Genomic DNA, 13,714 nt, shown 5'->3' with positions numbered 1-13,714 from the left:
AGATGTTAAAACGGCATTTTTGACAGAGTTACATTTTAAGACAAATAATGTTGTACAAAGAGAGCGAGAGTTGAACTGAAACAGGAGCCAATCGTAGTCCTTTTTAAAGTTTGCCCTAAAGAAACGTGTGTGTGTGTACACTAGTGTTATAATAGTTTGGGATTTTCCCTTAGTTAGTTTTTATTTCATTTAGACTGTTTTCAAATTCAGTTCGTTGCAATTAGTTTTTAGAGAAGGTTTGTTAATTTTTATGCTTCATTCTAGTTTAGTTTTTATTAGTTTCAATATTAGTTTTAGTTTTTTTATATGGGGTACTTATCGAGTCACAATAAGAATTGTGTAATAAAAACTCAGGGCCAGTCATAGTCAAACAAACAGACAGGCAGGCAAGGCAGATAGAAAGAAAGATTGTGTTTACCTCCTGTATCCCCAGTAAAAGTGCATCTAGTCTGATATTTTGTTGAGTCCATGATTATTGTGACAAAGCTTTGCAAGTTTCCCTGCTGTTGCAGAAGTACAGTAGCCATCTTAGCCATTTTCGTTAGCAACAAGTAGCAACAAAAACATCTTGGGCATAAAAGTTAGCTATGCGGCAAAACTTGCACTTGGGCTGCGTGGCAGCCAATACGACGGCGTTGCCCTATGACGTCACTTCTAGGCGACACACAGTAAGTGAACTACAATTCCCAAAGGACTGTTCGACCTTCCTTCAGTACCCATTCTGTATCTATGCCTGTAACGAAACAAATACATTTAAAATCAATGCTGAAAGCCCATGGATATTACTTGACAAAGAAGAAAACGAAGGACATTTTGATATAATTATAGTTAGTTAGTTCTGCAAATGTAAAATTTCTTTTTTGTTAGTTAACGTCAAAAAAGCCTCGTCAAAAATAATACATACATACTAGTTCAAAAAAGATATACAGTATGCAGTGTTATCCTCACTTTAGATATCAGAAGGGTTTTGTCGCTCCCATGTTTTTTTTCTGTGGGAGACAGTCAAAATGGCTCTAAGTATTAAAGGTTGCCAACCCCTGCCCTAGATGCTTATTTTACATGAGACAATAAGAATATATCATCACTCTGGCCTATTACGATTACTTTGAAAAGGGCATATATCGGCCAGGTCTATCGTTATCACCCCTTTCTCCTTTGTCATCACAAAAAGCCAAAGAAAATGCAAAACACGAGTGAAGACTCATTGAGCTGAAGTCTCACAAGATTTGTTGACATCACTTATGAGTTCTGTTTGACTTTTTTTTTTTTTTTTTTAGTTTTCCTAAAAACTTGTTGAAGTCCAAAATTTACCCCATTTAGGGCTTCGACTGAGGAGGTTCCACTGTATTAATCTGGTTGTGATGAGCACTATTAAGGGCAAACTTCCTTACACGGAGGTAGTTGAGTGTGGAGTTGGAGAGCCCACATCTGGTGATATTTTTAGCCAGTTGATCCAGCATCTGAGGATCCTGCAGGAGCATGATGAACAACAGGAAGTTAAATTAAAGGGCACAGGACCTACTGTAAATGCATGACGTTTTTGTTTTTTGGGTCGAGCACTCACATGCATGGCCAGGATGCTCCTGGGGAGGACCTCTCTGTGTTGTCTGATGCTGAAGTGCCACGTCTTGATCCTCATCATGTCATCAAACATAAACTCCAGGTACAGACGGCCCTCCACACAAACCTTGTCCAGGAGAGCAAAAGGTTAATTTGAGAAGTCAACAAAAGGAAGGCTGTAGAAAGACTGGCCGTACCTGTGTGAACATGGGTTTGCCGTTCTGGGTCACCATGGTGCACTGGTCACAGTCAAGAGACACAAAGTTACTGTGGAAGGACTCCTTTGGATGCTTCAAGTTGTAGAAGAGCTCTGTGGCACCCCCCTCGAAGATGCTCCGAAAATATCTGGGAATCAACGTCCTACCAATGGCTAAAAGAAAAAAAGAAATCAATTGGAGGTAAAAAAAATAAAAAATAAAACATTTATATTTGAGCGAAAATACCACTTAATAACCAGCATGTTTATTATAATAATGTAGTCACATATAATGTTCTCCCTGTCCATTTCCTATAGTGCTTACTGTACTAAGGTGAGCCGCGCCACGAAAGCAAAAAGAAACAGTGCCTGTTTGTTTTAATGTTTGGGATAGTCCACACCAGGAGTTTTAAGCCATCTGGTTATCTTTATATTCCTTTAAATTTGAATCCTAAAGATGGAGATACCGGCAGATCTCTTCACACACACATGAGGCGAAGCAGGCGCCCTAGTTGCTTTTCGTTGCGCTGACACATGCGTTGTCGGTGCACTTCATATGCGTTCAGTCTGTGCGGTCACAAAAATTGTGCTGCGCTTGATCGACTGCAGAGGGGTCTGCACAAACTCTCGCGCTCAGGGATGGATGACGATATTTTCAACAATAGCGCCTGCTTCGCTTGTTTGAAGAAATCCTCCGGTATCCTTATCTTCAGAATTCCAATTTCAAGGAAAATAAAGCTAACCAGGTGGCTCAAAGTTCCTAGCGTGAACTATCCTAAACATTACAAAACAAAGGAGCCGTTTCTTTTCACTTTCACAGGTCCGGCATTTGGATAGTTCAGCAGGGATGCATGGACCAATGCGTACTGTGGAACGCATACCAACGGTAACCCCAGTATTTAGTATGAATAAAACCGCTTGCACATCTCCGCGCAGTCTGCAGATGAGCGATGCGGAAAGTATCAATTGGCCTCGAGTCTTCTGTGCTGGGGTACACACGAATCGAAGTTCTTCTACCTGTATTTCCTCCAGGAATTAAAGCTTCTTATCAATTATTGCTGTCTGCAGATTCTGTCCCATTCTTCTACAGTAATTGTGAGGTTGCCCTCTGTTTCCCACCTCGTTTTAATGTCCAGAGTATGGTCTATATTTAGATTATGGAGTGCATGGTATAATATAGAACAGGGATCACCAATCTTTTTGAAACTGAGCTACTTCTTGGGGACTGATTAATGTGAAGGGTTACCAGTTTGATGCACACTTCTGAAATAACAAATTTGCTCAAATTACCTTTATTATTTGTTAGTATTGTTATTTTAATAATAATCATTTATGTGAAGACTGATTATATTACATAGGAAACTGATAACCGTAACACTATTTCTATAAATCGTTTGTGTGCGTTTACATTTTCAAATGATCACTGATACAACATGCCCACGGGCACCACGTTGGTGACCCCTGAGCTAGAAATTATTTTGGGGTAGGTGCCAACATCATAAACTATTGGGGAAAATCCCCAAGATTTTACCTCCAAGGGTCGTGTGACATTTTATTCCCCTAATGAAGTCTCTGATTTATAAATAGCTAAGGTGGTCCTGATTTTGTAGAATATACTTAGCATTAAAGACACTGAAAAGTGAATTCAGAAATGTGTTTCTTAACACATTATACATGTTTGAAGGTCAGAGGACAAAGATGTTATGGGGTCAGTTAAAATTCATATTTGCATTGTTGATATGTTATGTAATACATGCACGTAACTTCCAGCAAGTTGTCAACTATAGTTTCGCTAAAAATGAGGTTTTTATTACACGTATTGAGCACTCGCTGAACATACCCGAAGCTCAAGACACCGGGCTGCCAATATTCTTTAGCACGACTATACATATTGTATTTTTTCAGTGACACGGCACAAACTTTTACATAGTACGGAGTATTCCTATATATTGTGTGCCCCTTGCTCCAGTAGCTTTATAACACGCCGCACAGAAAGTCTTTGCCGTGTCTGTTGGCTTGTCATATAGACAACAGTACTGAAAAGTACTGCTTGGGTCTTTTTTCCCTACTGCCCAGTGCATAATAACCATAATACAGTCGTAGGTTCCGTGACCCTAGTGAGGATAAGCGGTAAAGAAAACGGATGGATGGACAGTCGTGGTATATACAAGGAAATCCTCACCTCGTCTGCCCCGCTTTGCCGCTGCACCGTGGCGGCTGCGAGATTTAGTTCTCTTTCTGGCAGTTGAGGTCAGTTGATGGCCGTAGGAAAAATAGTTTGCACCGCAGCTGGTTTCAGCCTCTGCCTAACGACACCTGTGTATCCAATTCTCTCTGCTAAGTCTTTCTCAAAACACGCCGGTTCAAAGTGATCAGCACAGAATTTGCAATGCTTGCTTGGCACACACAGCTGACCACGTTTCTTCCCCTGTTGATTGACTCTCTCTATCCACTGGTCACGTATTCTTTTTTCACTTGGAAGGCCAAAAAAAACTCTTGAAACTGCCTGAACCATTTGTACAACCATATGCCACACAATAAACCATCGTGACATCGCTAAATCATATGACAACAAATATACAAGGACGGGAACAACAGCATGGAACAATACCACACAATGGCGAATGAACAGGCTGTTTGGCTCGTGTTACGTCACAGCACCGGATAGAGCCGAAGACCGGAAGGCTCTGGATTAAAAAAGCGGAAGGCACATTCTGAATCATATTTATCGATTTAACTGGTGTATATCTGCTATATAATCACTTTGAAATGTCAGATGTGGTTTGTAAAGGGGTTCTAGAGTTATCAAGAACATTTTTAACATCTTTGTCCTCTGACCTTTGAAAAACATTGCTGAAAACGTGCAGAGAAGTATCTAGTACTCAATTGTGGAGATAGAGCGTGGGCATGCGCCTTTGTTCGCATCAGTGGTTATGTGGCGCAATTACGACATGCAGAAAATGCAACTTTCTTTCTGATAAACCGCTGGCATGGCAGCTTTAGAGCGCCTCATTGCCGGCTGTGAGTGTGCGTATGTCACGCAGAGAATTGCAGAACAGCGAGGTGGGAATCAGTGGACACGCTTCCCATCAAGATCTGGAAACGTAAACGTTGGGAAAGCTCATGTGATACGACATGACATTTGTGATTGGCTGTTACATCTGCAACATTGCAATGCCATTCACATGCGATTAAAATTCTGAATCACAGCAAAACTAGTGGCCGACGGCCAGCCACTCATGAAAACTAGTTGCTGAGCCCCACTCACTGCGGGAAAAATCAGTCCACGGGCCTTCATCTTACTGTATCGTTTGGGTCCATCTTCAAGGCAGAACGTTATTGTGAGCATTGCGTCGTCCTCAAAGAACTCTGTGGTGAAGGCATCCCACCACAAATTGTCACAATCCTGAAAGAGGGACCACAAACAACTTTCACTCCTTCAGTCATAATTCCATTTACTTGCTGCATATGACCACAAGTCAACAAAACTGATCTCATTCTGGATGTAGGTTGAAATGGGAACTTTATTAATATTGCATGTTTGGATTCACAACTCTTGTCAAACATGAAATTACAGTACACGGCAAAAAAAATCCTTCTGATGTGCAGAGATTAACATGCATGTGTTTGTTGCCGTAACTACGGAAACTTAGGGAAAATGTGTGTCTGATTACAACTGAGCGCTCGGGCATTTAAACAGTTGGCACTCCAATTACATTTCAGACAGGTTGGTCAGATAATCCTATAAGAGCCTGATTACAAATTAAATTAACGAGGATTAATTTCCCACTCTCAGCTTCTTGCCATTGTTGGCCACAAATAAATGGCAGCTGGGAGGTAAATGTTAAAAACATAGCCCCAGTACATGCATGGCTCAGAATGTTATTAAAATTGCCTTGAAAATTAAAAGAGCAGGGTGTGTTTGTTGAGTTTGTAAATCTCTCCAAATATATTGCATGCCAGCTCTCACCTCTGTCCAATTCTGTAGCCTTTTGTTCAGCTCATACATACGATAGTCTGTCTGGTTTCCATACGGTGTGGGTCTCCTGGAGCAGGAAATGGGAAATTCAACACTCAGAATGAAGTTAAAGCTGTCAAATCCCACAGCACATTCGCGTGCACACACACAGACACACGCACGCACGCACAAGACAAGTAATTACAGGAGATTTACAAAGTTAGTTTTTGTTGGCAAAACTGTCCACAGTAATGACACCAATAATTCCTACTTTATTTGCAACGCTCTGAACTCACCCAATTCCTGGTTCCATATATGATGGGGGATACATGGGTGTAGGCCTGACAGAGAGAAAACAATCAGAATTGGGAAGTTTCAATTCAGGAATGAAAGCTGCTTTAGAAGTGTGAGGTTCAAGCATTTTACGACCAATTTATTTTATGTTATGATCTCTACATTGATTTGGTTTGCCATTTAAAAAATAAATTAAAATGCGCTCAGTCTGCTTTGACTCAAAATAATGACTCATCTTTAGTGCAGTATCATAACATTTGTTTAAAATCTGCATATAAACTTGGAAATAAAAAAACTATTTGAAAAAGAGTTTGAGAGGTTGTCATCTGAGATGCCAGGGCACTCACGAGACTTCAGTTCAGCAGTTCATGATTAACTAACTGTAAATGTTTTGCTTTTTGCTATAATGTTCTTAGAAGGAGTAGCAGCCTCAATAACTTACAAGGTGAAACAAGAAAAAGAGCAAGAAGCAGCGGAGGTTCGTTGACTTATTAGGATTCTGATTCAAAGCAGTAAGCTTTTTACATATTGTTTCTAATATAGGGTAGAGTGTTTTATTGCTTTTCCATTTTCCAGTGGTGAATTTTTTTACACTTGTGTGACAATTATGAATGCTAAAAAACAAAAAACAAAAAATGATCTGTCCAGTCCAGTATATGCGCAACCTACTCCCGCATTCTGCAAAACAGGCGAAAGCATTTCCTCCCGGCACAGGTAAACGGTGGGATGGCACAGGGATGAAGCTCTGATGTTTGAGCTTTGTTCGTATTTACAAATATCATAGCATATTTGTAAAAATAATTGCGCTGCGATTGGCTGGCAACCAGTTCAGGGTGTACCCCGGCTCTCGCCCACAGTTAGCTGGGATAGGATCCAGCATACACGCGACCCTAGTGAGGATAAGCAGTGTAGAAAATGGTTTAATAAATAAATAATATGCATGTATTTAACTTTTGTCTGAAGACACCAGACATAAAGACAACAACATTTTAGCAAGTTCGGCTTCAAACCATCATGTCATCAACACGTAATCATGCTCATTAGCGCAGTGTATACGGGAAGTCCGCAAACCTGTTTTCCGGATTTGGTCATGTGACATTCCGCACACAGCGGATTAAAATAAAGACCTTCTGATGCAGACAGTTTGAACCAGTAATGGATTATTACTATTTTCATTATTTAAGAATCCAGACAAATGGCCGCTAATTTTTACAGAACGGATTGTGTTCCACCTTAGAGGTTGCACTATATATTAAAAGCACTTCTGAAATGACGAACCACAAGAATAAACACATTAAAATTAACAAGCTCTCTGATATTGGTAATAAAAACTGAGCATTATCATCTTTGTTAAAGTAGAATTTTTGATTTAGCTCTCGCATTGGATTTTATTCGTGCAAGTGTCTAATGTTGTGGCCAGTTATCGGTGAGTCAAAATACAACTATCGGTATCTACAAAACTTAATGAGAGCATTATTCGTTTTCTTTAAGCTGGTGTCAGTGTGGTTCAAGGCAACTTACCCCACATCTCGGTCCAGCATAGCGCCTGGGTGGAAAGGGGGAAAGCTGCCGCCGTTGGGGGGTTCCTTGGGAGAGTACAGCTTGAATGACTTTGACGAACAGCCTGCGCAGAGAGAGAGAGAGAGAGAGAGAGAGAGAGAGAGAGAGAGAGAGAGAGAGAGAGAGTGTGTGGGTAGAAGAGTACAAACTTAAGAGAAGATTGCGTCAATGTAGCTGCATCCAAATCACATCATCCACAAGTAATCCAACTCTGGCTGTTTTGTTGCGGTTCGCGCCAATAGGACGCCGCCTGAAATGTATTTTATCCCCCTGAATCCCCCTCTCCACCACCACCCCACCTTGCCTATCCAGGCTGCTTTCATTAGCTAATGCATCTTCAATCTGCTAAATGGACAAGAAAAACAAACACGATCTGGCCAGTTCTTGTGACATCCACACTGACATAGGGATCCCTCCCTTCCATGAGAGCCCATCACCATCTGCACTGTGTCTACATAGCCCCCCCGCCCCCAGTTGCCTCCTAAACCCATCCCCCCACTGCCCACCCGGCCTGGCTGTTTTTAACCCTTGTCTGGCCAGATAAAGCATTCATTGGAACTCATCTATTCTGTGAAACCTCACACAGGCAGCGGTCCAACTAACGATAGCTTAAACTCTACCAGACAGAGGCAGGGTGGGATGGGGGTGGGGGCGGCATTCCTTAGAAATATGAGCCTGTCTACCTCATTAGACCCAGCAGCTCTCTCCACACATGCTTTCATTAGACATTAATTATGGCGCTGCAATAGATCCTAGCACTGTTCGATCATTCAGGCCAGTTTGTTAGTGATATTCTTATGTGTGGCATGAACATGCTGCACCTGAGGCGGTGCATAGTTAATTTAAATAGTCACAATTTACATTCGACAGTGTTCCAACAGGGGAGATAAAGGGTACTCAAGTTTTTCAGAGTACCTCCGGTACAAAAAATTGAGGAATTTTATCTGCCTCTGGGAACCGCTTATTTTATCGTGAAGCTCAAGGGACGCACGGGCACAACGCGCTTACGTTCCCAAGGCAATGGAAGGAAGCGGAAGCGAAGTGCCCCTTTTTGATTAAAAGAATGGGCAGATGGCGATGCCGTCAGAGAAGACAAATGCGGAAAAAAGACTAAATGCTGAAAGTGTGATAGCATTTTGAGCAGCTCGGCTAACATTGGTGACACGTAATCATTGTAACACGGACCTTGCATTTTACAACAGCACGTCTCTCAAGCACTTAAATCTCACAGCATCTCCGCTGAAGACACACAGAATGCTAAAGAAGACTTAAAACAAGGTAAAAGTAACGTAGCGTAAATCAGTCAGATTAACGTCAATGTAACGTTAGCCCGGCGGAGGGCTAGGTTTCTGTTAATTATGACTACCATCAAATTTGTGGCCAGTTTATTACGATGGTGACAAGTTGTGGGCGATATATATAGTCTTTGACATAATCGTTAGTTGATTTAATGATGTGCAATTTTAAATTATCGAGTATTCATACTGTCTAGAAAAGAAAGCAACCAAACGGGTGCATGGACGGTATAGGAGGAAGAGAAAGAGGAGGAAGCGCGTGAAAGTCCTCATTCGGCGCATCAGCAGACACGATTCAGTCATGTAACTCAGTGGTAAGCAAAACAAACTCTCGCTCGCAAACTAGCGGGCCGACTGAGCAACCTTCTCAGGAGTTTAGCATCTTAAAAGTCAGAGGACAAAGATGTTAAAAATGTTCTTGATAACTCTAGAACCCACGTTTACAAACCACATCTGACATTTCGAAGTGATTATATAGCAGATATACACCAGTTAAATCGATAAATATCATTCAGAATGTGCCTTCTGCTTTTTTAATCCAGAGTTTCCGGTCTTCGGCTCTATCCGGCGCTGTGACGCAACATGAGCCAAACAGCCTGTTCATTCGCTGTTGTGTGCTATTGTTCCATGCTGTTGTTCCGTTCTTGTATATTTGTTTTCGTATGATTTAGCGGTGCACGGTGGTTTATGGTGTGGCATTTGGTTCTACAAATGGTTCAGGCAGTTTCAAGAGTTTTTTTTTGCTTTCCAAGTGAAAAAGGAATACGTGACCAATGGCTAGGGAAAGTCAATCAATAGGGGAAGAAACGTGGTCAGCTATGGGTGCCTAGCAAGCATTGCAAACTCTGTGCTGATCACTTCGAACTGGCATGTTTTGAGAAAGACTTAGCAGAGAGAATTGGATACACAAGTGTAGTTAGGCAGAGGCTGAAACCAGCTGTGGTGCCAACTATTTTTCCTGCGCCCATCGGGACTTCAACCGCCAGCAAGAGAACTAAATCTCAAAGCCACCACGGTGCAGCGGCGAAGCAGCACAGACAAGAGGTGAGGATTTCCTTGTACTGTATATACCTACAACTCCGTCATCAGACATGCAAACACCAAAGGCATGAAAAAGGTGACCAAAAAAAAAAATAAAAAATAAAAAAAAAAAACATTGTAGGGGGGTCCTGGGGGGGATCCCCCGGGCTCCCGCAGAGAATGTTTTGGATTTTAACATAAATTAAGCAATCTGGAAGACTCTGAAGAGTACAATAAAGCAAAATAAACACATTTTCTTCACGCAGAAAAACATTTATTTAAACCGCTCTCGTACATGTTGATGTACAACATGGATGTATTAAAATTAAATTTGCCTCATTCCTTTGCTTTTTTGTTTTGGCCTCCAACTTGAGCCAGGCCCATCTCCACCTACACCTGATGCCTGCTTCAAGCTGTGCCACATGAATAGCATCCTCCTCTTTATGCACTCTCATTCTGGAAAAGAATTGATTACAATCATTCCTCATTATTTCAAGCTAGGACTGTATATAAAGACATCCTTTTGACATACCGTCATATCGACCCAGTGGCCAGTCTTTCTGTTGTACAGTTGTTACTTGGCTGCTCGTTATCGTCACTGTCAGGTTCCGAACTCCTGATCGGCTCAAACATGTACGGTTTGACGATGCCAAGTTCAGTTGGGTGCTCCTGTACATCAATATCCTCCTCCTCGTCCTCATATTCTAACACGTTGCTCGCCATTGCGTATACAGTGTAGCGCGCTGTGTTTGTAAATTGCAAGCTCACTTCCGGTCGCCCTTGCGGTGGATAAAGTAACCACACCCAGCAGATGTGGTTTGTCTTGAGCTTTGGGTATGTACTGGGAATGCTCAATACGCATAATAAAAACATAATTTTTAGCTTAACTATAGTTGACAACTTGCTGGAAGTGACATGCATGTATTACATAACATATCACCAATGCAAATATGAATTTTAACTCACTCCATAACATCTTTGTCTTCTGACCTTTAACAAGTGGGTGAACGGTCACTGTGGACCTCAATGTAGCGCATGTATAGTTTTTTTTGCTGGCCAACAGAAAATGACACAGGTCACTCCATGTACGTGGTGGCTTCCTAACCGCGGTCATTTAAAAGTGAAACGAAGAGAATGGACGTTGTTCCGATCGTATAGTCACTGGAGGATTTATTCATTTTGAATAACATTTACAAAGCAAACTGCGTGCTGTCAAAGTCATCCCGACTGCTGATGAGGCTAATGGAGGAGCTAGCTAGCACAGCCCTAAGGCAGCACAGTTAGTAAATATTTCATTACCCGATCACCCAGTGCTTTACTTGTTTAAACACTATTACCAATACCAGCTGCTAAACTAAAAAAAAGATTCCGCGGTCATGACGTCACATAACGTCATTGTCATCGGTAACTGGTAACTGTATCAGAATACATTTCCAAAGTAACCCTCCCAACCGTGAGTATGAGCAATATGTAAAACTTTGCGATTCCACAAGCATGACTCCCGATAAAGAGAAGGTCAAGGCTCCTTTATACTGGCGCAGACGCCGACCGCGCTGACGTCACTGCGGCTATCCCGCACGCAGTTTGCCTTTAGACTCGAGCACATCCCACGCACACTGTTTTGAAAGTGTGCTGCAGTTCTCCTCCAAGTCGGCATTTCCGGTAGACATTTTTACTTTCCTTTCCGTAACAAGGAACAAAGCAACAACAATGGCGACCGTGGAACGGAGAGTGCTAGAACAAATTGACCTAGATGACCAGATGATGATGATTTAATTATACTGCAAAATCGAGCGAGAAGGCGGCGGCGTAGGTGCTATGTGGAACCGGGAGTAACGCTGATTACATCACAGCATGTGACTAAAACGGACCAATCACGAGAGATGATCTCCGTGGCATTCTATGTGCAGAAACAATTTTTGCCACGTGCGCACCAAGCGACGCAAGAGGGGCCTCGCAGGCCAATTCGTTGGTCACGTGATGCAATGCGGCCGTTGTCGGCCGCGCGAGCGGGAGAGTATAAAGAGGCCTTAAATCTGCACAACACACTCAGAAAACCCTCACTGACTCATTTTGCAAACACGTACCATATGACAAAGCAAGTAAACGTTGACAAGACATAACACCATCAACTACCTTTCTTACTGCAGTGTTCTAGGCTAATTTGTATGCCAGTGTGTGCTGTAGTGAGAAACAAAAATCTATTTGGTTTAAAATATTTTATTAGGTTAGTTTCACATTTTGATGTCATCTTAACTGCTTTTGTTTTGTTTTATTACAAAAGCAATGAAAATTATACTGCGCAAACCTGATTTGGCATATTCTCCTATATATAGCCTGGACATAACTTGAAGTTATTAATTGTTAAATATTGCCACACAATATTCATGTGCAATGTTTTGCAGTAGATGCATGAAGCACTTTAAAAAATAAACAAGAGCTGTTGTTTTGAAAAGCTGTGTCTATCAATAAATGTCCTGGGAAGTAAGTAGAGATACACACCATTTATTTTTTTAGGATACCGTCAAATTATCATCGTAAAAGGAAGGTGAAAAGAATTATTGCGAGTGATGTGTTTGGTAATGGCACATTTTAAGAGAAGGTTGTGAAACGTGGCAAAGTTTGTCAGAGGGGACTGAGTGAAATGAGTCATGTAACCAAAATAAATGGTTATATTTGTGTTTCCTCTCAAGGTTTCTTCATTTAAGTAAGTTTAGTTAGTCTGGTCTAGCTCATAAATGCACAGTCCTGAACCTACGGTATTCTTATGTCTCATACTAAAGTTTTTAAGCTAGCTGGTTAAGTTGCACAATATAGAGGCTGTTTATGTCTTTTTTAATTAATGCATTATGTTTTTATACTTACAAGAAATGCTCAGTTTGAAATGTATTTTTATTTGTGTTTAAATTTATTTTTATTTGTTTGCAATTAAAAAAGTTTCCAGACCAAAAAAAAAGTATTCTGGAGTATGCACATGAAACAAAAACTGGAATTAATTAATTGATTATTAAATGAAATTGCTTATTTTATATTTACATCTACATTTCAATAAATTAGACTATGGTAGAATATTACATTTATTTCAGTACTCATACATTATATAGATTCATTTAACAATTGCAAAAATACTTTGAGGGCAAATTCCTACCTAATTTCTACATTCCAAATAATTTTAATTGTATTTTGATTATTTTTACGTAATATTCTAGTTTCTAGACATGGTGAATTTGGGTTTTTTGTTTGCTGTAAACTATAATCATCAAAATTATGCATATATATTAAAAAACAAAATCCTGAACTATTTCACTGTGAGTGTGCCGTGCCTCTCTATAATGAGTTGCACTTTTGATTTGAACTACATAACTAAATTAAGCTTTTGACACTATTCTAATTTATTGGGTGTACCTGTAAGTCAAGTGCTCCTTAACCAAGCAAGAATATAGTTTATAATTAATATAAATACTGAATTATTCGATAGAAGTTTTAGTAGGTTACTCGAATACTAAAATATTCAATAGCTGCAGCCGTGTCTCAATGTCAGCTTGACGGTAAAAAGGCAGCAGTGCTAGATTAAACCAACACAGGGATGACTGCAACGCTGTCTAAATGGGTTCTACTTGTTTAATCTTCTCACTGAGCATCATTTTTGGTGTTAGTCCAAAGCCCCTTCTACACTGCCTGTAAAAGCCAACATGTTGGCACCATTTTTCTGTGCAGAATCAGAATCATCTTTATTGGCCAAATATATTAAAACCAGGGATGGGAATCGAGAACCGGTTCCGAAGTTCACGATTCTTTGGAATCCGTCCATTTTCCGTCCCGCTTATCCTC

At 40.8% G+C, this 13,714-nt stretch overlaps 1 protein-coding gene across 4 annotated transcripts in view; it reads right to left on the bottom strand.

Moving 5' to 3' along the window:
• ldb1a (LIM domain binding 1a) overlaps positions 1–13,714 on the bottom strand; it is a 37,504-nt gene that overhangs the window by 6,931 nt on the left and 16,859 nt on the right. For all 4 annotated transcript variants that reach the window (XM_061789521.1, XM_061789520.1, XM_061789526.1 and 1 more), the window contains 7 exons: positions 7,530–7,632; positions 6,011–6,055; positions 5,727–5,802; positions 5,060–5,162; positions 1,758–1,930; positions 1,565–1,687; positions 1,392–1,469 (listed from right to left, as the gene is read on the bottom strand). In XM_061789521.1, the coding sequence (XP_061645505.1) occupies positions 1,392–1,469; positions 1,565–1,687; positions 1,758–1,930; positions 5,060–5,162; positions 5,727–5,802; positions 6,011–6,055; positions 7,530–7,632 (701 nt within the window). The remainder of the gene's footprint in view (positions 1–1,391; positions 1,470–1,564; positions 1,688–1,757; positions 1,931–5,059; positions 5,163–5,726; positions 5,803–6,010; positions 6,056–7,529; positions 7,633–13,714) is intronic.

Source organism: Phyllopteryx taeniolatus, chromosome 11 (assembly GCF_024500385.1).
Source record: "Phyllopteryx taeniolatus isolate TA_2022b chromosome 11, UOR_Ptae_1.2, whole genome shotgun sequence".
Lineage (NCBI taxonomy): Eukaryota > Metazoa > Chordata > Actinopteri > Syngnathiformes > Syngnathidae > Phyllopteryx > Phyllopteryx taeniolatus.
Note: the sequence above shows the minus strand (reverse complement) of the source record. Positions and strands in the feature narration are given on the sequence as shown.